Here is a 27298-nt window from a genome sequence, read left to right on the forward strand (position 1 = left end):
TTGGAGACTTGTGTCTGTGGAGTTGGATCTGAGGTTTGGTGCTCCCTAGAAGTCAGAATATACAGTAGATTCAGAAACTATGCAGACCCCATCATTTTCTGCATGCTTTATCATATTGTATATTTAATTTTAAACAGATAAATTTGCCTTTTTGCCCACTCAATAACCCATAATGGCAGTGTAAAAACATGCTTTCCAAAATGTTTGTAAATGTATTTAAAATGAAATAGTGAAATTTGCCATGGCAAAGCTATCCATTTAAAATAGAATGTAGAACACAATAAAATGTGCTGGAGGTGTTTGGGTCTCAATACTTTCTGAATTCACTGTATATTTTCTGCTCATCTGCAACCTTTTTCTCCAAGTTTAAAAGTGTAACAGAATTTATTCAGGTTCAGAGTTTAGGAAAAGGAGGCATAGCCAAATAGCACTTGTCTACAAAGACTTTGCAGGCACTTCTCTGCTGCCAGTCTCCTTTAGCCCAGGAATGGTTCCTGGCAAGCATCTGGAAGCACCCTGGCTTGGTCAGCATTTGAAGATGGTGAAGGTGAGTGCAGATGGTATTGTCTCTGACCTGAAATGAGTGGTGACGGGTGGAACTGGTGGCATGAATGTGCATGCAATTGGTGTATGATACAAATGAGTGTGTGTGTGGAGGGACATGGAAAGAGCTGTGGATGATCAGGGTAGCACTGGAGGACATCTAAGGAATAGCAATGGGGAACAATATTCCTTGCTTCCTATCCTAAAAACCTTTAAAAACCCTCTGCCTCTGAAAAAGCTAATGTTAATGAATTCCATGTTTCTCAATTTGCAAAACTGCTCACATTGGTTCCATTCCATCTGAACTAGTGTGGTGCTGAGGTGTCACCTGTTGCATGGTTGCACTCAGGTCCTAATCTGGGATCCTGAGTTGGTTTTTCACGTGGCGGGTGTGGCAATGCGCTGTATCACCACGCGCTCCTAACCTCTCTCTCTATCTCTCTCTTGTGAAAGTGATTTTGGGGGCAAACCTTCACATGCAATGACACTTGTCTGTTTTGCTCATTGCTACATTTTTGAATGCTATAAGCTATGTGTAACTGATCATTAAATGCAGTGCACTGATGTGAAGCTAGCAAGAATCTTTGTGCAACATCCCCCGTACAATGCATGCTTACCTTACATGAATTAATCAAATAAAGATTTTTTTTAATAATTAGCCTGGATGTTTCAATTAACACTGATATACTGGACTACCACAAAAAATATGGAAAGTCTGTGGACCCTAATTCTAGACTAATTTACTGTAACTGGAACATTTTTTTTAGAATTTAAATCTTGGAGCAAAAGGAAACAAGCCTATTGCTATTAATAACAAAAGAACATGTAATCTTAATGAAGAAAGCCATTGTTTGGTCAATGATGACATGCTTTGTAAGACTACATCCTTGAACTTGATGCTTCCCTTCTTCCCATGCCATACCTGAAAAATGGCTAAAGCAGACAAATGGAGAGCAGATCTGTGCTATTCAAAAAGTTGAAAAAAAGTTAACTTTCTATTTGAACTTTCCCTTTCAAAAGATAATAAACAAGTTAGAACAAAGATAATTGTGCTTCAGTTCTTGTTCATAAATGGTTCAGCTTCCCCAATAATCAATAACACTGTGAAACAATAAAGCTTGACATGTCAGTTATTGCAGTTGTAGAAGAAACACTGTAATGGAGACCTACATGATGACTCATCCACTTTATCTTGAATACCAATGTATTGTAAATTTTAAATAGTGAACATGTCAAAAGGTAACTCAAGGACGTGGCCATAGAGTTTAATATAGGAACACTGCTGCCTTTAAAAGTAGATGTCACTTTGAAGCAGATGCCAAAGGTCAATGTGCCCTATTTGTTACAGTGCTGGATTTTAGACTATATAGTTGCTGGTTTGACCCTACATCTCACATAACAAGTCACATAACCTACTTGTGCTTCAATTAAAACATAAATATAAACAACTGTACAATAGCAGTTTGAAGAGGTTACCCTAAAGAGGGGTGTGTACTGTATAAAATAAGCCTTGGTATTCATAGTAAGCCTTTGATTCAATAATATCACATTCATTCATCCATCTATGTCAGGTCTTAAAGGGGTCCAGAAGCTTTTCTAGCATTCACAAAGAATATGTAAAAGGAGATTTACACAGAGTAAACAGGGCAGTTACACTTTAAATACATTTTACAAATATCATTAACATGGGCTCTGAAAAAAGGTTTACAAATTAAAGCAGAGTATTTGTTCATAATGGGGATGATTTTTAGCATTTTTCAAGAGAAATGGTTTTCATCCTAATTGGAGGGGATTTGTTTTATTATATTCCAAAATGTGGCAGCAATATTACCTGGCTGGCTAATAGGAGCACAATCCAGACTGCAGTATTATGATGTTAAATCGTAGGCTGTTGTTTATTCTACCTGTTACGATTCTGTAGCTGTTACCCAGAATATCAGTTATGGGAATTATTATAAATTTAGTCTTTAAACAAAATCAAACTTATTTAATGACTAGAGGGTAAACTGCATAATTAGATCAAATGTTAATATCAGATTTTCCACTGTAGTTCCTATATAAGTAACTGAATGCAAATTAAAACAAAAACATATTGGTTTAAAATAATATAAATAACTAATTTATAATAATGTTTGCTACATATTTGCTCTCTTAGAAATGAAGCTGCTTTGCTAAATAATACCATATCAAGTACAAGACCTGATTTGTGTCACTTTACTGAAACCTCACTTACTAAATCTGACGCCATTCCTTTAGGTGAGGCAGCACCAAATGGCTTTACATTCCTCACAAATCAAAGGATACTAGTCAAGGAGGTGCCTTAGGATAATTGTGTGTGATGAACTGCTTATTGCTCTAAAATTGTTGGCAAATGTATACCCTTTTCAGACACAACTTAACTGTTGATGGTGATTTGGCCTGGTATGAATGAATTTAGGCATGTATTGAAACTGGTTTTTACTCAACATCTAGGGAGGGTTCCTACCTGCATCCAAAGTTGCAGCAATAAGTAATTGTCTCTTGCCAGCCTGTACGTGCCTTTGGAATTTCAGAGAAGGAATGGAAGTATAGATGAATAAATCCAACCCCCAATAAGCCTCCTGTGTTCAACAGTGATATTGCAGCCTGTCTGTCTTGATCCCACCCATTAGAACATGGATGCATTTGATAATGGCTTTTTTAACACAGTTTCTGGTGCTACCATGTGGATGGGATCAGTACACCATCTGATTGAGACACTGAGTTAAGCATCATGTCATGGCAGCTATCCTCCTGCTTGCAAAAGGAACACAAAAGAGAACGTTTGTTTCACATTTGTCATCTAATATGTCCTATATAATAAAAAGAAGAAGAAGAAGAAGCATAGAAGAAGAAGAAGAAGAATTGTGTTTCAGCCAGGGTCCTCTCCTGGTTTGGGTTCAAATTTTATTTTTATTTTATTTTTGTTCATTTTTGATTCTTTTGTCTATGTTAATATTGCTGGTCATTTAGTTTATTTACTGTTATGTCCCGCATGTTTTGTGGGTGATTCCCAAGAGACAATATCACCTGCCCATCACTGTAAGGGACTGCCCTGAGCCCTATAAAGGGTGAAGAAAACCTTCAGCTCCTTGTGGTTTATTGAATGTGTTAAGTGGCTGTTGAGTTTTCCTGTGTTTTTGCTATTTTGATAATTACTGATTTTCTGGCTTTCTGTGACTTTTTGCTTTAATTTTTGACTTTGCTTTCTGGATTACATATTGGGACTGTGATCGCTATTTTAATTTGCTTTGTCTTTAGGTAGCTCCTTTCTCCTTTTGTGCTCTTGAGAGCATTCTTGTGCCTCAGAGTATTCTTTGCAAAAATAAAGATGTTTACTTATAAAGATTCAACATTTGCTCTCCTGTTACTAGCTGGGGTTTGATGGTTCCCCCCTCCTTTTTTAAGATTTTGTGGGACTATTGCACTCAGGGACTCTCTAGTTCATAATAAATCATCATCATACAGTAATAATCAACATTTAAGCATCATTTAATAACACTGCATTTTTAATTTGGCTTTTTCTTTAATTTATTTTGGCCTTGTAATGCCTGAGGTTTATTTTCTCCAGCACCCAGCAGGAGTTCTCTTTTTCCTTTCCTTCCTGCCCATCTGACCATAAAATTTGATTGTTAAGCTGGGTGTTTTGCTTCTCATTTCTATTGTCTCAAATATTCTTTTAGTTTTTTATTTTATTTGTGTAACTTTCTTTACCTTTGAAAATGTGCTGTATAAATAATCGTTGCTGTTATTGTTAAAGGGTAAAAGAAGAGTCATGGTTGGATATTTAAAAGCCACAAATCTTATTGTGGAAATTGTATTTATCTTATTGTAGAAAATTTATTGTGGCTATTTTTTGTTATTTTTTTTCTATTTTCATTAAATTTCAAGTGAATATCAACTGCAGCCACTCATTCTTAAATTAAATGGTGTCTATCACATCACAAATTGATGCATGTGCATTGGTGGCCCCAAAACAAGGAGACATCCTCAGAAACCAGCACAGTGCTAACACCGGATGATGTCACAAGGACATGGAATAAAGAACATCAAATATAAATTAAAATTAATAAAAAATGGGAAAATCACCAATGAAACACCTGACAATCAGATTAATCTTAATGGCAACATATACAGTACATAAAAAAAGACACAAATCAATTTCAAAATGCAAACCAATTCTCAGCATACTTTTTTCAGCAGCAGTTTTAAATTTCTCTTAGTTTGAGGAAGTTTATCTAACAACCTTGAACAATTTGCTAAAACATGACTTGATTTAAACTGTATACCTTATTCATGAGTCCTGCTTGACTTGTTCAGCTACTCTTTTTCAAAGAATTTCTAAAGACCTGAAGGAACTTTTGGTTCTTCTTCCCTGTTTCTTTTAGTTGAATTCTACCCTGGTACAATATATATCATTTGTAGTTTAAAGTCTTCTCCACATACCTGGGAAGTTGTTTTGCCATCCTCATAGTCTCCTTGGGCCTTATAAAGTTCATCGGTCTGACTCCTGGGTCTCTGAATGTCCTCACTATAGAGCATTTTGGATATATGGCCACTATCTCCCTCTGTTACGTCACAAATACTTTTTCTGGTTGTGTCATTAGACCGACATAGGACTTGATCTTCTTCAAAGCCGATGAAAGACTTTTTTCCTTCTCTACATGGCTGACATTCATGAGATAAAGAACTTATTTCAGGATTATTAATGTGCCCATGTTTTGGTATAGAGCTGGGAGAGGCAGCCTGTCTATCATGTCTTATTGGGGATGTACTGTCTAAGCATGGTGAAATGCTCTTTGCTGGTGTATTAAAACCTTTAGATGCAATATTCAATGAAGCAAAATCATTTAAATGTCCATAATGTTCATAGTGGTAGCTCAAAAGCTGTGGGCTTGTTGTTCTCAGAGGATTTCTTTCTAGCTGCCCTCTGAATCCCTGGTTGTCATGTTGTCTGTCACTGTTACATTCATCTTTGTCACTCTTCCTAGGCTCCTGTAATGCTATTCCCATGCCATCAAACATTGCAGTGCTGATTGCCTTTGCTGTTCTCGCATAATCTTGCCCCATCTTTGGACTGTCACGGATTTGAGGATCAGTCACATTCACTGAATATACATTCTCATCTAGCGTGCTTTCTGGACTTCCTGTCTGCTGACAGTCCTGACTTGCAACCAATCCTGGTTTAGTCAAACAGCCTTTATTATTCGGTTGGGTGAATTGTCTATTAGGTTTAGGACTGTCAACCTTTACATTTTCAGTAGGGAAGTGGGTCTGAGGAGGTGACGGGGAATTATGGGCTTGTAAAATGAAGGACATCTTGGTAGCCTCTTCTGCTAATCTACAAGCCATTTCAGGACTATTGGCTGGAGAAATATCTTGTGCATGGGCAGTGGACTGACTCAGAGTGTCCCCAAGATTAAAATTAACTCTATGACCAGACCTAGGGCTGTTGTTGGCCTCACCAGTCCTCTGTAATGATGGGCTATGCACAGTGGCCCGATGGAGAATGGAAGATCGCCTAATCCCACCTAATTCTGGGACTTGGCTACTAGTGGAAGGTGATCTTGTCCTGCCATTATCACATTCTTGCTTTTCCATTTTGGAAGAACATTGCTGAGGTGAAGGATAGTCCTGGCCTGAAAGTTTATCAATAGCTGGACTTCTAGGAAGTCCACATGGCAATGAGCATGGCTCAGGGTCACCAGTGTGTCCCAACACAGGACTTCCTGTCCAGGATTTACAACGAGGCTGCTTAGTTGACTGGCTCCCCTGCCAGCTAACCGTTGAAGCAGCCCGTTGCCTCATTTGAGGTGAACCAAATTCTTCCAGGGCCCTGTTTGTGGCAGCCTTAGCTATGGAGGCAAGTGTTCTGTGTAGAAGGCCAGGAGACATAACCTGTTGCCCAAAACTGTTAGCGCAGCCTTTCATTTTTGAGCAAGGCATTTTAGAGACAGTGTCAGGGGTGGATGGCTGGTTTTTTACCCATACTGGCTTTTCTATTTCTCCACTAGAATATATACCATCACCAGCTTGACTGCCATCTACACTCCGAAAGGGTCTGGTAACAGTGTTCACTCTGGCCTTTTCAATATAACCAAAGGTGACCACAGATCTCCAGCCTTTGTCCTCTGGCCGGCTACCTCTCCTCCTATTGCTTGGGGTGGCTGGTGCTGTGGTTCTTCCAGATGGAACTGGGGATTGGCAACCCACTCCAAATGGTTCACAATCAGAATGTGTTCGTAAGAGAAGTGTTGGTGCTTCTGCTAACTTTTTAGCATTTGCTGCCATTGAGTCCTGACTTCCACAGGAAACTTTGTTGTCATCAAAATGAACACTGTGTCTCTGTCCAGTGCGGCCGCTGGAACCTCCTTGGAGGCCTAGTTGTGGACTGGCAGTCTGTCTTGTTGAAAACTGCAGTGGGCTGCCATTTCTGCTTCCATTCCTCAAGTGAGTGCTAGTTGTGGTAGAAGATGTTGCTGGAGTTCCTCCACTCTCTTGAGCCATGCTGACCTCACGATTGCCTCCATTCTCTGGGACGGAGCGTACTTCTACATAGAGTTGTAGGATGTTTCCCACCTGAGACATGACATCAAGTGAATGTTGTCAGTGTTTACAGGTTGACTCAAAACTGGTCAGAAATCCAGAGTTTTCGGCCATTTCCAGCCCACTGACTCCACAGGACTGTGAGCACACAGATAAAAGATAATGTTCTGATCTGCAGATTTGTCATTCTTCACAGCTAAGGAATTAAAAAAGCAAAGGTTAGGAGAACATAAGGCAAAAGAAAAGCTTTTTCGTATACTTTCTCATTTTTTTTAACAGCACTCTTTAGGATTCAAATTAAAATAATCATGTTATTGATCATTTTAAATTATCATTGAAAATAATAAGAGTAATGGGGTGTAGAATTGTCAGATTTTCCTTACTCCATATTTGTCCTATCTATACATTTTCTGAGACCTCTAAATGACATTTCAGAGTCTTGAGAGAATATCCCAGCAGCATTATACACAAGACTAACTCTGGATAGGGCACAGGTCCATCAAGGCAATGCACTCATACACTCACAGTTATTCACAAGCAGTCAACTCAAAATCACCAATTTACCTAATATGTGCATCTTTGGGATGTAAAAGGAAAACCAGAGCACATGGAGAAACGTGGGAAAACATGCAAAGCCCACAAAAGCAATAACCAGGCTTTAATCTGAACCAAGTCTCCCTGAGACAAACATTGAATTACAGCATTAACATACCAATTGTAAGTTATTATGTGTCATATGCTTTATAATGCATATAAGATTACATTACTTTACTGTATCTTTTAGTGATAATATAATAAAATGCAAAATAATAGATTATGTGCCTTAAAAAGAAATGCCATTTGATAGACTTTTTTTGCATGTAATAGTGTGAAATATATATACACACTGTGACGGATGGCCGCAGCCCATACCCAGCCACGACGCACCTGCAGAATATGTACCAGGGGAGCAAGCATGGGAAACACAACATCTCCCCCTGGACGCTTGATGGCAGCCTCCCTGGGTTGCAGTGGTGCCTTGGACTCCCCCAGGGCTTCATGGGGGTTGGAGTTTTGTGCAGCCCTGTTGGGTTCTGCAGGTGCTGCCAGGGGGTGCTGCAGCTCGAGCTGCTGGACTGTTCTGGACACTAGTTTCGCCACACCCAGAAGTGCAGCCGGATGTCAGCAATCAAACACCTGGAGAACTTCCTGGTGTCAAATAAAAGGGGCCAGCAACCACCACTCTGAGGCCAGAGTCGGGTGGAGGAGGAAGAGGTTGCCTGGGAGGAGTGCCTCCGTGTCCAATCTGTGTCGGGTCTGGCATATATATATCGCCTTTCTACATCACATATAAACTGATCAGCCATAACATTAAAACCACCTACATACATTATATCATGTAGAGCCTCCTCAGGCCACCAAAACAGGTCTGACCTATTAAGGCATCAATTCCAAAAGACCCCTGAAGTTGTCCTTTGGTGTTTGGCACCAAGATGTTGGCAGCAGATCCTTCAAGTCCTGTAAGTTGCATGGTTAGGTCTCCATGGATAAGACTTGTTTTTCCAACATATCTCACAGATGCTTGATCAGATTGAGAACTGTGGAATCTGGAGGTCAAGTCAACACCCTGAACTGTTTGTCATGTTCCTCAAATCATCCATCCATCCATCCATCCATTTTCCAACCCGCTGAATCCGAACACAGGGTCACGGGGGTCTGATGGAGCCAATCCCAGCCAACACAGGGCACAAGGCAGGGAACCAATCCTGGGCAGGGTGCCAACCCACCGCAGGACACACACAAACACACCCACACACCAAGCACACACTAGGGACAATTTAGAATCACCAATCCACCTAACCTGCATGTCTTTGGACTGTGGGAGGAAACCGGAGCGCCCGGAGGAAACCCACGCAGACACGGGGAGAACATGCAAACTCCACGCAGGGAGGACCCGGGAAGTGAACCCAGGTCTCCTAACTGCGAGGCAGCAGCACTACCACTGCGCCACCGTGCCGCCCTCCTCAAATCATTCCTGAACAATTTTTACAGGATGGCAGGGTGGATTATCCTGCTGGTGTACATGGTCTGTAAAAATCTTCAGATTGGTGGTATTTGTCAAATTAACATACACATAAATGCCAGGACCCAAAGATTTCCAGTAGAACATTGCCCTGGGAGCAGTGACATGCGGTGAGGTTCATGGCTGGTGAGGCACTGACTCCTTCAGAGTCAGATTTACAAATATATGAACCCAAAAGAGTAGCTTATTCACTATTCAATTGACAGCCAGCATGCACATTAACTACTGGTTATGTTTCATATCTCATCAGCATGCTTTACACACACATAGGTAAGTTACACATTTGGCTAAGAAAAAAGTTACATTTACAATGGCGAGAGAGAGCAGAGAGAGCACATTTGCTCTGCACCATCCATGTGTTCTAAATTTGCCATTGCAATTTCACAATATATACTCATTCAATACAAATGAAAGTATAGAGAGGTGTAAAAAAAAACGGATTTCAATTTTGAACTTAATTGAAATATTTAGCTGTTTTAAAAGCTTTTAATTCTGATGCTTTAATCAATTTTAATACAGACTGTTCAACAAAAGGATATAAAGAAAACAAAAGAATATTTTATTTAAGGTCAAAATTACGTTTTTAAATATTGGATTGTTTTTTTTCATAGTCTGATCCCATTTTTTACAAAATTGAAAACCATTTATGGTTTTACCTTTATTTGTAAATGAAGTCCATGCGCCTATCCTTCTAGAAAATCTCCATCACTATCTTGTAAATGTCCTCCTTATTTTCCTTTAGTTTTAAAAGTCTTAATCTTTTATTTTGACAGTCAAGCGTAACAAAAAATTTAAACAAACGGACTGCTGCAGTGTACTTGACTTTCTGATATTGCTAACTTATTGGCACCCAGAGACTCTGCTTAGAAGAACAGCAGCAATAGGCACTTGTTGGGCTCACATGCACCCCCTTTGGTGCGGCACAGTACTGTCTGCCTCACCTTGTGCCTTTTCACTGCGGTTTTATGTCCGATCAGCAAGACTAAATATGTCACACACATATCATTAAAGATATTAGCCAGACTGTGGAAAGACATGTCTGAAAACATCATATTGGCAACATACAGAGAGACAGCAACAGGCATGCCACAATTGCATGCATCAACCCAGTGTGTGAGGGAGAGCACAGTCTGAGGTGAGGCTTGGACCTTCGCTACCTCACTTTGCGTTTCTCGCCTATTTTTTGAACAGGAAATGCACAAATTCAGAGATTTTGACTATAAAAACGGATCAAAATTACTGGAATCATACAAAAAACAAATTTATACCCAGTGGACAAATTTATTTTATGTTATCATTGAATTGATTTTAAAATTAATTGAATCATTGAATTGATTTTAAAATTCTTCTGTTAACATATAAGGCCATTCATAACCTCGCCCCTCCATACTTGTCCGACCTTCTTCATGTTGCAATTCCCTCTCATAACCTTAGATCCTCTTCCTCCATCTACCTGACCGCCCCTTTCACCCGTCTAACCACTATTGGGAGCAGAGCATTCAGCCGTTCTTTTCCCAAGCTCTGGAACTCATTACCTACTGAACTTAGAAATACTGAATCATTCTCAGCTTTCAAATGTAAGCTTAAAACCTATCTGTTCAAAATGGCTTTTTCTCTATGATTATGAATGGCTTTGTTTGGTTTTAACATCTTATATTTTCTGTATTTTCTGGTACTTTTAGTTCTGTTTATAATGTGCTTTTTATTTATTGTTTCTTTGGTGTCATTGAGTGCTTAGAAAGGCACCTTTGTATAAATAAAATGTATTATCATTATTATTAGTTTTTTAACTTTTTGCCTCACATGCCTCGCCTGACCACACATCCCTGCCAGGGAGTCATGCTGCCTCTGTCAGCTTGCCTTCTTCCCATAGTGCATCCTGTTGCCATCTCTTCCCCAGGAAAAAAACACACACACACTCAGCCATCCATATGAGTGAAAAGAATATGTGATTCATTAGACCAGGCCACCTTCGTCCATTGCTCTGTGTTCCAGTTCTGATGCTTACCTACCCACTGTAGGAGCTTTTGGCTGTGAACAGAGGTCAACATTGGCACTCTGACCAGTCTGCGGATACGCAACCCCATATGCTGCAAGCTGCAATGAACTACAATGAACATTTCCTCATAGCCAGTATTATGTTTTTCAGCAATTTGTGCTACAGTAGCTCTTCTGTGGGATTGGACCAAATGGGCTAGCCTTCGTTCTCCACATGTATCAGTGAGCCTTGGGCAGCCATGCCCCTGTTGCCGATTCACCAGTTGTCCTTCCTTGGACCACTCTTGGTAGTTACTAACCACTACATACTGGTAACACCCCACAAGGCCTGTCGTTTTGGAGATACTTTGACCCAGTTGTCTAACCATTATAATTTGGGCCTGGTCAAAGCAACTCAGATCCTTACTTCCAACACATTACCTTCAAAAACTTACAGTTCACTTGGTGCCTAATAGTTCCCGCTACTTGACAGATACCATTGTAATGAGATAATCAGTATTATTCACTTCACCTGTCAGTGGTCTTAATGTTGTGGTTGATTGATGTATATAGACATTTCGGGGTGACAGAGGACTGGAGTTCATCCTAGTAGCAAAATCAAACCCTGGACAGGGTGCCAGTTGTTTACCGGACTAGATTAAAAACATCTCATTCTGAATTCCATTCCTCCATTTTTTGAATGCCAAAGCCTGGCAACATCAGATGCAAAGCAGGAACAAAATACACCCAGTTTAATGCCTTTAATTGACGTAAACCACACATCTTTGAGATTTGGGAAGAAGTCAAGCATGTACACTGGATTTTTGAATGGACAGGGAATTTAACCCAAGTCTCTGGAACTGTGGGAACGTAGCCCTAATCACCTTTTTTGTTTTTTTAAAGTGTAAATACCAAAATCACAAAAAGCATAAAAATCAATTTCATCAATAAAGCAGTCAATATTCCTAAGCACTAATTTTGTGAATTACAAAAAAATAATAATCAACACCCCAACAATAAAATGTCTTACCATGCACCTTTGATTTTGAATTGCAAATTTAAAAAATTGCAAATATTTCACCATATTGCTAAATAGAAACCTTTTGCCCGGAACTGAATCAGCACTTCCCATAATAAAGATTTAATCCCATTTTCACATAAACACACACTTCTTCTACTATAAGAAACAAGGCTGTGAATTACTGCTAATTGATTAATTATAATTTCATATAAACCACAGATTGATAAAAGTGATACAAAGGCTCTGGGGCACTTAGTTATACTGGTCCTCAGCTCTGGAAATCAATCCCTATTCATATTCATTCTCAGATTGAAATTTTCTCTTTCTTCAAACTTTCCTTGTCCCTATCACTAATACTCTTTTGGCTCATTTAACTCTTTTCCATATTTTTACTTCTTCTGTTTAATTGTTTTTATTATATTTTATGCTAACACATACATATATACTTTAAGGTTTTACCTTGTAATTTGTTTTTGAATGTTTCGAAAGGCATAACTAAATAAAATGTATTGTTATTGTTATTAGAATTATCAGTTTCATTCTACTGAGAAAAGCGCTATATAAATGTAATGAATTATTATTATTATTATTATCATTATTGTTATTAGAATTACTAGCTTCATTTAATAGGTAAAAGAATAAAGTAAATTTAAAAATATTTAATATTTAATATGTCTTGCTTTACATGTACCCTCAGCGTTCCTCCTACACCTCCAGGTCGAACATTTATGAACATGTATTTAGCGACCTAACATCGCTCAGAAAGTTATTCCCTTTGTTGTACTTGAAATGCTGCATTTTAACTTCGTTATTTGTTAATTGAAAAAAAAAATCTTGTCACACTTAGGAACTGAACTTCACCCCCCTAACATACTGTGTCACTGTTCCTACCACTAAGCCATCACAACCAAACTGAGCACTAAGACCACAGTCAAAACTAAGCAATCAGATTGCTTGAAGGGACTGGACACACACACACACACCCACACACACACACACATACACACACCCTCAGACGGTAGTGTTTTGTTACATAGTAGATGTTAAGTCCTTTAATAACAAATAATAATGAAGACTGAGAAATTCAGTGCTGCTCATGTTTTGAAAAGCAAAAATACACCCAAAGCTTAAACCTGCTCTGCTAAAAGATTTTTGACTTTTAAAAAATCAATTATATTAATCACACTGCAGAGCAGTAACGACTGCCCATCTCAATCAGACAAATATCACAGAAAGTGACAGGCAGTGAGCAGAAAGTCAGTAAACAAATTACATTCAAACATTAATTACAGAAGTTATTGATTACTCATTAACTGCAGAAAATATCCATCCAAACCAGATTATTATTTTACTTTTACTTTCAACTGCAAAACTGTTGCAAGGCACGAGGCAGAACAGCTAATGCTGTTAAAGCATACTGTTTGCCCTCCATTTCCTAAACCTCATTAATTTAAGTTCTTTTTGTCTTTGGTGTTAGACCAGAACAAAATCCCAGTCTGGCTTCAGTTGTACCATAATAAAATTCCTGCCAATATAAAGATAAAAATATATGAGACACTCAATCAACCAAGGCATCACTATAAGCAAAAGTATGAATCTATCAAGGTTGTCAGCATGGCATAGCTGTCATACTGTGATGATGGTGATGTAAAATCATGTAATGATCAACAGCTAGTAGAGAGCAGTCAGCTGCCTGCTGGCTAATTGTGTCAAACTGCTGGCTTGTAGTTCATAACAGCTATTGATCAAGTACAGAGCTGTCAAACTCAAATTCTGGAGGGCCACAGTAGCTGCAGGGGTTCATTCCAGCCACTTCCTTAATTAGTGACTAATTACCACTGCTAATGGAACATATTGCCTTGGCCTTAGTTTTAATTAGCTTACATTTTAATCACTTCTTTTTTCCTTAAACAGCAACCAAAAAATAATGAGATGGAAAGTGAGCCAACTGATGACCAACTAACCGAGGAGTCTCTAACTCAGTTCCTGGAGGGTCCCCATCTACACTCCATGCACCTTTTTATTTAGAAGCCAATTCTTGATGTTAGTGAGACTTGTTATTTAATTCTTCGGTTTCTTAGTGCTCCCTTCTAAAAAAAAGATACTCCCCAAACTATTGATTTTCATTTTTAATTGACCAGAGCAGATTGATATTTCTCTGACCTTCGCTTTGTTCTTTTCAAATATTTTACTATTTGATTTATTAAAGCCTATATTATATGATAGTCACATACTGTAAGTACTAATAGGATCATTAGCTGGTTATGTGTTGCCTCTCTTTGCATCTCATTAGTGTTTGACTGCAGGAAAATACTTTTAAATAAAGGATAAGAAAATAAATTAAGTATAAGTCACTAAAAATTAAAGCATAAGAAATATGTTGTATTGATAGCAGTAATCATTTACTAATTAAGGATATGTCTGCAGAAAACCATGGCCTCCAAGATCTGATTTTGACACCTGCAATCTAGTACTCTAAATACAAAACTTTGTAATAGTACCAATAACCAATCAATCAATGTACATTTTATCTAATGTCAATCTCAACAAGGGCATTATGGTGGTGCATTGGTTAGAGATGTTGCCTTAAGTTCAAATCCTATGCCTGGTCATTGTTTGTGTGGTTTTTGTACATCTTTCTAACATCTGTGTGGGCCTTCATAACATTAGAACAATCTAGACGAGAACAAGCCATTCAGCCCAACAAAACTTACCAGTCCTATCCACATAATTCTTCTACAATAACATCAAGTCTGTTTTGAAAGTCCCTAAAGACCTACTACCTACCTACTTGGTAACTTATGTTCTACCCTTAACAAGTTTCCAACTGTGTCCCCATGTTCTTGATGAACTCATTTTACAATAACAGTCTCGATCCACTGTACTAATTCCCTTCATAATTTTAAACACTTCAATCAAGTCTCCTCTTAATCTTCTTTTTTTTAAACTGAAAAAGCTCAGCTCTTTTAACCTTTTCTCATAATTCATCTTCCACAGTCCTGGAATCAGCCTAGTTGCTCTTCTCTGGACCTTTTCTGGTGCTGTTATGTCCTTTTTGTAGCCTGGGGACCAAAACTGCACACTGTACTCCAGATGAGGCCTCAGAAGTGTGTTATAAAGCTTGAGCATAACCTCCTTTGGACTTGTACTCCACACATCGTGGTACATAACTTAACATTCTGTTAGCCTTCTTAATGGCTTCTGAACATTGTCTGGCAGTTGATAGTGTTGAGTCCACTATGACTCCTAAATCCTTCTCATAAGGTGTACACTCGATTTTCAGACCTCCCATTGTGTGTTCAAACCTAACATTTTTACTTCCTGTGTATAATACTTTACATTTACTTACATTAACTTTTACCTGCCACAAATCTGCCTAAAACTGTATGCTTTCTCCAGGTTTTTCTCCCATAAACCCAAATGACGTGCAAATTAGAACAGTTGGTAACTAAAAACTGGCCTTAGTGTGTGTGCCCTGTGATGGACTTGCGCACTATAGCCACGGCCTGAGATGGGTCTAGCTGCAGACCTCCGGGGCTCTGTGATTCAGAAACGCTATTTGAATTTCATGTCCACATTATTTACACAGCAGAAACTTCAAGAAGAATCTAGCTGAAGCCCGCAGCACTATACAACACACCAATTTCATGACATTCCAACTCTAATCTATTGCCTGTTTGTCATAGTCATCATTAGTTATGAATAAGATAACCCTCTCACCGTGCTAATCTTAATTGTAGGCATATCGAGAAAGATGCTAACGAGTATCGTGTAACATCACTGCATCACTGTGCAAAGGCCACTAAATGCTATTCGATATGTGCAATTTGATTGTCTCCCAGAGTTCTGGAGATCCACAGCTAGATGTTATTGGTTACGCTTGCTTTCCACCTTGCACCCTGTGCTGCAAGAACAAGCTCTGGCCCAATGTTGTTATGATGGCTTAAATAATTATGTTCTTTATATTTTTGCTCTGTGGCCACACTATTTTGCTTTTGCCGTGGGCTCGCTGTGTTAGACTTTCATTACCATGGTATGTTGCACGCTTGCTGGTGACAGAGTCCCAAAGGTGGCACTGTGTTATGTCACCTGCATGTTGGTTTATAAGCTGGCAGGAAATGTATACTGTTGGAAAATTAGGGATTTCTTTATTTATACCAAATAAATGTAGGAATTTGTGTATGACGTGAGAAAAACAATTGATTGACGTTAATCAGTTAATTAACTCTCAGCTTTGTCTTTGGCAATGCCAGTGGTTAGATCATTTGGTAAGATTCCTACTTTATTTTGTTTAAGTTTCTTTGTAGGAAGGAGTCTCCAACAGTTGTACTTATTTCAAGGTAATTGAATTACACTCATTATAAGAAACAGACTAATTCAATTTATTGATAGACACAACAATTATAGAAATATGATAACCGCATTTATTGACATAGAAGAAAGGATGCAAGACAGGCAAGACAGACAGACAAATATGGCATAGAAGGCTGACGGTTTAAGGGCTATTTAGAGTTCCAGTTTATCTCTGCACAGATAAACAATTTTACATACAAAGACTTTAAGGATGATGTCCGATGTTGTGTGGCGTTGAGTATTGTTGTTCGAGGTTCAAGTGGAGAACTCTTTGTATTTGCTGTATGGTCCTTTGTTCATGGTGTGCTGTGATGCTGCCTTCCTCAGATCGCTGTTAGGCTCCTTGCTGTGCCTTCTGCACCTTCATAGAGAAAAGTATTACTTTTTCTGGGATGAGAGTATAGGTGCTGAAGTTCCATCCTTGACGAAAAGCTGCTTCTTAATCTTCTTAGACTGGGTTCAGTCACTGGCATAGAGCTTGGCTTGGCAGAGTGGATCTTAGAGTTAGATCAGGCATCCAGCTCCAACACTCTATGGAGATTTGCTTCCAGGCCAAAGAAAGTTTATTGGTTCTTTGCTCTGCAGAGAGTGGATGACTTCTCACTCCAAAGAGTTTCTCATTATCTTTTAGCTCATAAACAGAACAGATGGTAGTGGATTTTAGGAGGACCAGACCCCTCATGGACCCTGTGATCATCAGAGGTGACTGTGTGCAGAGGGTGCAGACCTATAAATACCTGGGAGTGCAGCTGGATGATAAATTGGACTGGATGCCAATACTGATGCTCTGTGTAAAAAAGAAAAGAGCCGACTACAGTTCCTTAGAAGGCTGGTGTCCTTCAACATCTGCAATAAGATGCTGCAGATGTTCTATCAGACGGTTGTGGCGAGCACCCTCTACGTGGTGGTGTGCTGGGGAGGCAGCATAAAGAAGAGGGACACCTCACACCTGGACAAATTGGTGAGGAAGGCAGGCTTTATTGTAGGCACAGAGCTGGACAGTTTGACATCCGTGGCAGAGCGACGGGCAGTGAGCAGGCTCCTGTCAGTCATGGAGAATTCACTGCATCCACTGAACAGTGTCATCTCAAGACAGAGGAGCAACTCCAGCGACAGACTGCTGTCACTGTCCTGCTCCACTGACAGATTGAGGAGATTGTTCCTCCCCCACACTATGCGACTCTTCAATTCCACCCGGGGGGGTAAACGTTAAAATTATACAAAGTTATTGTCTGTCTGTTATACCTGCATTATTATCACTCTTTAATTTAATATTGCTATTTATCAGTATGCTGCTGCTGGAGTATGTGAATTTCCCCTTGCGATTAATAAAGTGTCTATCTATCTATCTATCTATCTATCTATCTATCTATCTATCTATCTATCTATCTATCTATCTATCTATCTATCTATCTATCTATCTATCTATCTATCTATCTATCTATCTATCTATCTATCTATCTATCTTTCTTTCTAGATTATCAATGTCCATCTCCCCCAAACAGAATAGCCATCTTTCAGTTAACCAACACATCATCAGCTTTCAGCTTCGCAAGAGAAAGAGTGGTTCATCCGCTTTTAGGTCCCCAAAGACACCAAAGTGATGAATGAAGCTAGTTTTGAAGGAAGACTGTAATCCCTGGTGAGTGGATCAGGGTAACTTCCAGTTACAGGTCCAGTGCCTGCTTATCAGAGTGTTATTTTGTCTATCTTATCCACCCAGAGCTTAGTTAGTGGTTACGATCCTAAAATGAATGTCCACCTTGGTGTCTTTTTGTCTAAAGGAGTCTCTGCAGAGGTGTCAGCTCTATTATCAGATGAAGTACAGGAATGACCAAAGTGCTGGTTCAAACTGCAGTTTTGTTTAAAAGTGGGAAGTCAGTCTCTCCACTGCCAAGATCCATCTCTGAAACGGACACCAGTTCCTATCAGGACGTGTTTTTTTTTTAAGACAGATCACTGATGGTTGTTAACTCATATGTGTTTGTGATGAGGGAAAAAACTGGTATACTGAAAGAAACCCCAATCAGATAGATGGAGAATGGGCAAACCCACAGAAAAAGTGACTGGGCTGGGATTCAAACCCAGATCCTGAAGCTATGAGACAACCAACCTAAATTCTACAGCATCATTCTGCTCACATCACATGGAAGAAAGAAATGTTTGGATTACTGAGCTTTGTTAGTGTACCTTTTATAATAACTTCTGAAGCAGTTGTCTTCTTTATGAAGTGATCCATTCGTCCACTGTCTGAACCTACTTAATCTAGTTAAAGGGCCTGTGACCAGTGTGCCATCATGCTAATACAACTACACTGAGTAACTGAAGCTTGCTTCATCAGTTCATGTTTGCGGAGTGCTGGCCGGTACCAGCATTGAGTGAGGTGCCAGAACATCAGAAGAACAAACACTCGCATTACAATTAATCTAATGTGCTCATTATTGAAAGGAAACTGGAGTACATAAAAAACATTAGGGCTTGTCCATTTGAAGGGCCTCTATTCATTCACATGTTGTTGAGATGTGGGAGGGAAACAAATAAAGACAGAAAGAGAATGGGCAGACTTCACGTAGGTAGTCCTTCTGCCAAAATTTACAATAAGGACTGTGGACCAAAGAGGCAACATCAAGAACCACTGTGCCACCATCCATCAAAAAGTAATTGATGGTAAAGTTTAAGTAGTAAGCATTATGTGAATCCATTATTAAAGTTACAAATTACTGATTTAAAAAACCTTAAGGATTTTGGGTGAATCTTTGAAATTAAACATTAAATACTAATACATTTCAATTCTATTTGCTTTTAGGTAAACAGTTATTAAAATATAATTAATAAGTTGTCTTTAACTGGATTATTTGCTTTTATATGATACTTTTGAAAACTCCATTTATGTATATTATGGAATCACATTTTCTCTTAAATACGTCTTTGCAAGTTTCTACATCAAAACTATAGTTTAACTTTTGTCCATTTACTGTAATTTCTGGACCTGCAACCACACTTAAGCTCAAGATAACTGACACACAGGGGCAAATTAGAGTCAACAATTCTTCTAAGTTATACATATTTGGGATGTGCGAATAAAACAAAATAACAAAAAAGACACAAGGAGAACATTCAGATTCTGCATAAACAGTTTCACCTCTGGAAAATGAACATACATAAATGAAATTGTGAAGTAATTATGCCACAGTGCTGCCCAGTTAACTTCTGTCTCATGTAATAATATTGCAGGACAAGCTAAGAATCTTACAATTTACAAATAAGTACATCAGTGTCCAAAATGGGAGGTACATTAATTACTACATGCACCCCACTGGGGTAACACATCAGGGATTACTTATTGTCAGACACGTGCACTTAGGGGACACCTTCAACAAGACCAGCACTGACCCTCTAAGATGTGGGCAGGTGCGGATACTAACATCTTCTGACTTTCATTCTGTAGACCTGAAGACCTCTGCCTGGAAGATGACAGTGTTCCAAAAGCCCCATCCCATCTGCCCCATGCTCAGTAAAAGCATGAATCAAAGTGAAAGTTTGCAAACATCAGCTGTAAGCAATGGAGCACCTCTGAATAAGTGTTAAAACCTGTGATAAATATTGCCTTTTCTTTTAGTTAATGGCACAGATCATTCTTTCCTTCTTTTCTTAATTGGACACTGTCTTTAAAAGGGATTATACCACGAAGATACCCCAATGAAAAGTCCTATTTTTAAACCAAGCCCTCTTCAGTTTGATGATGAGCCCCATCTTAGTGAGGACATGTGGCTTTGCCTGGAAAGCATTAGGGAAAGAGGCCTTATTTTAGGAGTTTTGTTATAGAATCCCCAATGTAGGCAGTAATTTCAATAGACAGCCTTCTAGTAATATTAAATAGGCAAATTTAAAGGGGGATATTATAGTCATGGGGGGACTTTAATTACTCAGACATTCACTGGGGTAACATTGCAAACAGCAGAGCACAAGAGCAGAAGTTTTGAGAAGTATTGGTGACTGTTTTTTAACACATTATGTTAAAGCACCAACCCAGGGTGAAGCCTGTCTGGATTTAGTATTTTGTAATATTCAGGATAGAATTTATGGTGTAGAAGTGATTGAACCACTAGGGTCAAGTGACCATAATGTAATACAATTCTCAGTGTTTTATAGGAGTGGGGATGCAAAGACTAAAACTGTTTCACTTTGTTAGGGCAAATATTGAGCAAATCTAAGGAAGATAGACTTGGGTAAGCCATTAAGTTAAGTATGGAGACAGTTGAGAAGCAGTGGAACATTTTTGAAAACATATTTCATGTAATGCAGAACAGGTACATAACTATATTTGGATTAATAGGAAATTAAAAAAAAACCTCTGTAGTGGGTTCATAAAGAGTTAAAAAAAGAAGCTGCAAAGGAAAAAAACAGCTGTATAAGGCATATAAGACTAATAACTCCAGTGTGAATTGTAGAGCGTAGGAAAACATGAAGGCAACCATTAACTCTTTTAGGCCTGATTATTTTTTCCATTTTGTCACAGGGGTGAATAGTTTTCCAAAAAACTCAAATTTCAAAAAAGCATATAAAGCAATGAATGGTCTCACATATCAATCAACAAAAAATATTTATTTATGAGAAATGTCACTGTGTTATATGTTGTATCAGACTTTGTACTATGTGATGTCACATTACATACCTGTTACATAGTATAGCTCAGTATGGGAATAAAAAAACTGCTTGCGGTGCCTGTTTGTCTCGTCAGACATTAGCAGAAAATCAGCCTCAGGAAAGAACAGCCTGAAATAGTCCAGTGGCTGGTAAACCGTTGAGTCCACCAGCACACCGTGCCATCTTGTGAAGTTCAGTATCCAGCTTGCCTCCCACGGATCAATGTCTTGGTATCCCTTCAAGCTGAACTTTGCCAGAGGCACATCAGCTGTGCGAATGTACTCGGCTAGGGGGCAATCAGCTGGGGAGCAATCAGCAGGGGTCAGATCACTCTACCGTTCATTCCCCAGATTACTTGCATCAAAATCGGAGTCCAAAAAGTCAGAGTCCGACTCAGCGATAATATGCAAAACATTGTCCACTGAGTATTTTGTTTTGTGCATTCGCTTTGATCTCTTGCCAGATGTCAATACCATTTTTGTTGTTTGATCTTCGCTACTCACACAAATGCAGGTATTAGATGTCAAGTCAACGAGTCTAACATTCCTCCTAGAAAAGAGAGTCTACTTATAACGTAATGGTGAGTTTTGTTGACATTAATAGCTGATTATCACCCTCTACCCCTGGATGTCAACTTTTGCCGACATCAGCCCTCAGTGTTACGTGTCAAGAAACATCAACATCTATCCTAAAGGATAGAAGGATATTAGGGAGGCTTAAAGACAGTTAGAGAGGAATACAGCAGATAAGGTGAAAGACAACCCTTAGAGAGTCTTTCAGTATTTTAGTAGTAGAAGAACAGTCAAGGAGGAGGTGAAGTGCATCAGGAATAGTAAAGGGGAATTAAAAAATACAGTGAAGTAGTGAATGCTCTAAGCTCACATTTTTCTGAGGTCTTCACATGTGAGGAAGTACATAATGTCCTAGTGGTAAAAAGGGCTACTAAGGAGATACTGAGTGATTTAGAAATTGTAGGCAGAAATCAAACAAATCTCCAGTACTAGATAATATTCTCCCTCCAGTTCTTAAGAAGGTTAGCGAGTACATATATAAACGCAAATTTTTAGGAAGTCAATGTACACTGGGGAAATTCCAAAGGATTGGAAAATGGCAAATATATTCCCATTATATAAAAAGGGTGACCGGGCAGATCCAAGCAAACTGTAGGCCAGTATTCTTAACATGCATCACAGGAAAATTAATGAAAGGAATTATTAAGGATAACATCGAGCAACACATGGCACGAACAGGAATTTTACTGAACAGTCATCATAGGTTCGGAACAGGGAAGTTATGTCAAGTCAACAGGGAATTCTGTGAGGATGCAACAAAAGAATTGATATGATATTATTTATCTGAACTCTCAGAAAGAATTTGACAAGGTGCCACATGAGAGGCGGTGCTAGGACTGCTGCTATTTTTAATATATGTAAATGAATTGGATAGGAATATAAGTAACAAGCTGGTTGAGTTTGCAGATAATACTAAAATAGGAGGATTTGGCAGATAATCTGGAATCAATTGAATTGTTACAACGGGACTTGAACATCATGCAAGCTTGAGTAGATTTGTGACACATGGAATTTAAAGTCAGTAAATGTAAAGTATTATGCATAGGAAGTAAAAATGTTAGGTTTGAAAACACAATGGGAGGTCTGAAAATCAAAAGTACACCATATGAGAAGGATATAGGTGTCGTAGTGGACTCAACACTGTCAACATCCAGACAGTGTTCAGAAGCCATTAAGAAGGCTAACAGAATGTTAGGTTATATAGCATGATGTCTGGAGTACAAGTCCAAGGAGGTTATGCTCAAGATTTATAACACACTGGTGAGGCCGCATCTGGAGTACTGAGTACAGTTTTGGTCTCCAAGCTACAAAAAGGACATAGCAGTACTAGAAAAAGTCCAGAGAAGAGCAACTAGGCTGATTCCAGAGTACAGGGGTTAAATTATGGGGAAAGATTAAAAGAGCCTTTTCAGTTTAAGCAAAAGAATATTAAGAGGTGACATGATTGAAGTGTTTAAAATTATGAAGAGAATTAGCACAGTGGATTGAGAGTGTTATTTTAAAATGAGTTCATCAAGAACACATGGACACAGTTGGAAACTTGTTAAGGGTAAATTTCACACAAACATTAGGAAGTTTTTCTTTACATAGAAAACCATAGACACTTGGAATAAGCTATCATGCAGTGTTTTAAACAGCAGGACTTAAGGGGCTTTTAAAACTAAACTTTATGTTTTTTAGAAGAACTAAGTAGATAGGACTGGTGAACTTTGATGGGCTGAATGGCCTGTTCTTGTCTAGATTGTTCTAATGTTCGAATATTCTAATGTGTGTTCTTGTCTCTAATTATATATAGTATTAAGTGTTTCATGAAATATGGAGATTTCCTTTTTCTTTATAGTCATGATAAACATTAATCCACTGAAGCAGTGAAAGTGCAGTAAAGCATGGAAGAAACATCAGATTGACAGATTTTGACAACTGGATGGATATTTGTGCATGTGATGACTTACGTGATGACAGAATTCTGACATGTTTTGATGTGTAAAACAATTCCACTGAGAAGGAACATAATCTATTTTGATCACAAAGACAAATACAACTGATAATTGTTCATATTCTGAACAATTGTACATGTCATTTATTCATATGTACTAAAGCATTAGCAATCTGTAAAAAAAAGAAGGAGAAATGCAATTCTCTTGTGCACAAATAGCTTACTTGCTGTGGAGGAATCCACATGTTGTTTTGACAATGTAAAGTGTCATTAGAGAATTACCCCAAAGCAATTGAGAAGAACTGTAGTATCTAAGTGTGATGCATGTCCCTTGTGCTCTGTAGCTAGTACCCCAAGAAGCGGGGCTATCCTGACGTCACTATACCTGACACCTCCCTTTGGCTATTTAAGACCCAGAGAAGAGGATCTCAGGGAGCTAAGTGCGATTTATATGAATTACTCCATAGGAAATGATTACAAGGGGCATTATCACTTTACCTTCTTCCCCCTTTTCTGAAGCTGAGACTTCTTTTCCATCCAGATGACAGATAATTAGAATTGACAGCAATCCATCTTAGATATCTGCAGAGTAATGTCTGCTGGGATGCAGTGAAAGTTCCTACATAATCAGTAAACAAATCTTCCTGGTGCCCATAAATTTACAACCTCTGACGCAACAGAGCAGGACAGTCAGAGCAGCCCTTCTCAGTCTTGACTCTAAATGGTGTTTCTTCAGGCTGAAAGGGTAAGAGGCTCAACCTAAAGGTGAGGCCTAAGTAATTCACATGGGACAGATTAATGTACAATGCCCCCACCAGCCTGAAACACCCCAGCAAAACAATAGATTGAGTTGTCAGCATATGCAGCCCTCAAAGGACTCCATGGGCAGGTGTCCAGATTCAGGCTTGATAATCAGGGACATGAAATCTAGCCAGCAGGATCAATTTAAAGCAGATTACTGCTGCTTATTGAATCATTAGGAGCTTTGCCATAAACGTGAAGCGAGTGGAGTGAGGTGCCGCAGTGCGATCTTTGTGGTTACAGATGAGAACGGTTAGTGAGTTCTTAAGTGTGTACTCCTACATCCAGATGAACTTTGTGGTAGCAGTTCTTGCATTTAAACTTGAGAGTTTACATTAAAAAAATTGATTGCTAAAATAACCTCTCTTGTGTATTATGAGAGTGTATATACCAGGGCTTGGTGGCATTTCTAAGTTTATTAGCTATTGTATTTGGGGAAGAATATCTGGGAAAGAGCATCTGAATGTACTGTGCTTGTACATGTTCAAGTTATGAACTAATCCACATTTTATAAACACAGAATTCTTACATCTATTTGAAATAAATGCATGACGTACACACAGAGCAAGTAATAACGAGTTGTGAAACATGGATGGAATTTTCATGCAAGCTTATGTATTCCTGTATTGCTGTGTCACCAAGATCTCGCATGTTACGCAATACACCTAAGCTAAACTCTACTTAGTACAAGGCACTTGGACCTCTAAATGATTAACACTTTAAAATGTTAATTGTTTTCAAGGCCCATTCATGTATTGATCACACTCAATTTAGATTGTCCTTTTAACCCACACTGAGGCAATTTAAGAAGTGCCAAGGTGACCCAAGGTATGGAGAGAAGGTAGTATCTTCTAGTTTAAGATTTTGCAGTACATCTCATAGGTGGAGTGGTGGCTCTGAGGCTAGGGATCTGTGTTGGCAATCAGAAGGTTGTCAGTTCAAATAATGTTCCTGTTCGGCCCTTGAGCAAGGCTCTTAACCAGCAATTTCCCCATCCTGGGTATGATGTTAACTTGCAGGGTCCTCCAACTTGCAGGGAAAACTTGGGGGTTTGTGGCAGGATTGGCACTCCAGCCACTGTAAGAAAAACCTCACACTATTACATTTGAACCAGTGTGGGGCTGAGAAGTAACCTGTTGCATGGCTGCACTTGGGTCCTAATTTAGAATCCTAAGAGTGGTTTGTTGTGTGGTGGGTGTGGGGTAACCTGCTGTATCAGTGAATGCTCCCAACCTCTGTGAATTCGTGATGCCATCAATGAAGTAAAGTTCTTCAGCACTCATACATTCCCACATAAGAACTCAATGTACTCTCCTGCCTTGCAGCTCCATACATTTTGGAAACCATTAGATCCAAAAAGATTGGGTTTTGCTATCATCAGGCCAGAGAACAGATTTCCAAAAGTTTTCACCTTTGTTAATATGGGTGGCAAAGGCCAAACATGCTTCTGTGTGCTTTGGCTTCAGCATTGGCTTTGTGTATGGATGACAACCATACAGTACATTCCACTTGTGTGCATGAGGTAAGTGTGCAGTGAAACAGGCCTTGTTTTGGAGACTCCACCTTCACATTTAGGCCTCACTAGTATGCCTGGCCTTCAAAACTCAAGAAGCAGGCTTTGGGGCCTGAATAGCCAACAAGGGACTCAAGCATTATTTATTTCAGTAAGGAGAAAGGAACCATGAAACCCTGGTCCAAAAGACAAAAGCAATATTACTATAATAATTATAAAGTTTTATTAAAAAATAAGAATCAAAAACTAAATCAAAAGAACATCCAAAGAGATCAAAAATAATTACAAAAATTACTTAAAAACAATCTAAAATCAAAGAGTCCAAACTGAAAAATAAAACCATTAAAATAAACCAGAGCAACAAGTCTAAAAACCAGAAGAGTCATAAAAACAGAAACATAACTTACACTAAACAAAGTCAAAATCTGATATCTAAGAATGAGAGCTTATCAGCAATAGCAGAAACAAATGCTTCAGCAATGGTGAGGCTGCAGTGATTGGTGTTTTTTCCATAAGTTCTTATGGACTTTCCTGAAGTATTACATACAAAGTATGTGTCTAATTTGGGATTTTAATGGCTAAAGAATTAAATTTTGGCCATTGTTTTCATATAAAAGTCTTTCTTAAAAAGTTAAATAATTTTACCGTTATACGGCAAAACATAATTTTGTTTAGTTACAGAAGCCACCATGTTGAGAGGTTAGCATAATCAGTTGTTATGGCAATCCTCCCAGAATGCTCTAAGAATGTGTGATGTGAGACATTATTGGGGAAATGGTATAAAGTTCAGCACATGCATTTCTAGGGTATTCAAGAGTAGGATAGTAACAGTGTTGGTGTGTGATTCTTGTGCCAAAAACATTTAATGATGTGATATTGGCGCTTTATTAGTGCCAACCTGACACAGACTGACAATGAAGGCACGTGTAAAACAAACAAAAAGATTTATTTTTTCTTCGCCTGTGGGGCACGTCTTCCCCGTGAACCCCACAGGCACAACACAGTCCCAAAATACAAAGAAAAATCACCCCCAAAACACACTCTTTCTCCTCCACTTCTCTCAGGTCAGCTGCTTCATCCTCCTCCTCCCAACTCTGAGTAGTGGCTGCAGGCCCCTCTTATAGCCCACTTGGAAGTGCTGCAGGTGCTCGTTGACCTACTTCTGACTGAACTTCCGGGTGGGGCTGAGCTCCTGCCCAGACAGGCTCGTTAAACCATGCAGCTCTATGCAGCTCCTCCTAGCGGAGGCCACGGAGCCCAACCAAGATGAGCTCCGGTGTTCCACGAAAGTAGCCCCAACGCAACCCAA

The 27298-nt window shown here is 38.9% G+C and overlaps 1 protein-coding gene across 1 annotated transcript in view; it reads right to left on the reverse strand.

Annotated features, from left to right (window-relative positions):
- The window catches only part of psda (pleckstrin and Sec7 domain containing a), a 176935-nt gene extending 169637 nt beyond the window's left edge, over positions 1-7298 (reverse strand). Inside the window, exon 1 of the mRNA XM_028793390.2 lies at positions 5008-7298. Coding sequence (XP_028649223.2) covers positions 5008-7149 — 2142 coding nt within the window. The 5' untranslated portion in view covers positions 7150-7298. The remainder of the gene's footprint in view (positions 1-5007) is intronic.
- Positions 7299-27298: the final 20000 nt, after the last annotated feature.

This window comes from Erpetoichthys calabaricus, chromosome 2 (genome assembly GCF_900747795.2).
Source record: "Erpetoichthys calabaricus chromosome 2, fErpCal1.3, whole genome shotgun sequence".
Classification (NCBI taxonomy): domain Eukaryota; kingdom Metazoa; phylum Chordata; class Cladistia; order Polypteriformes; family Polypteridae; genus Erpetoichthys; species Erpetoichthys calabaricus.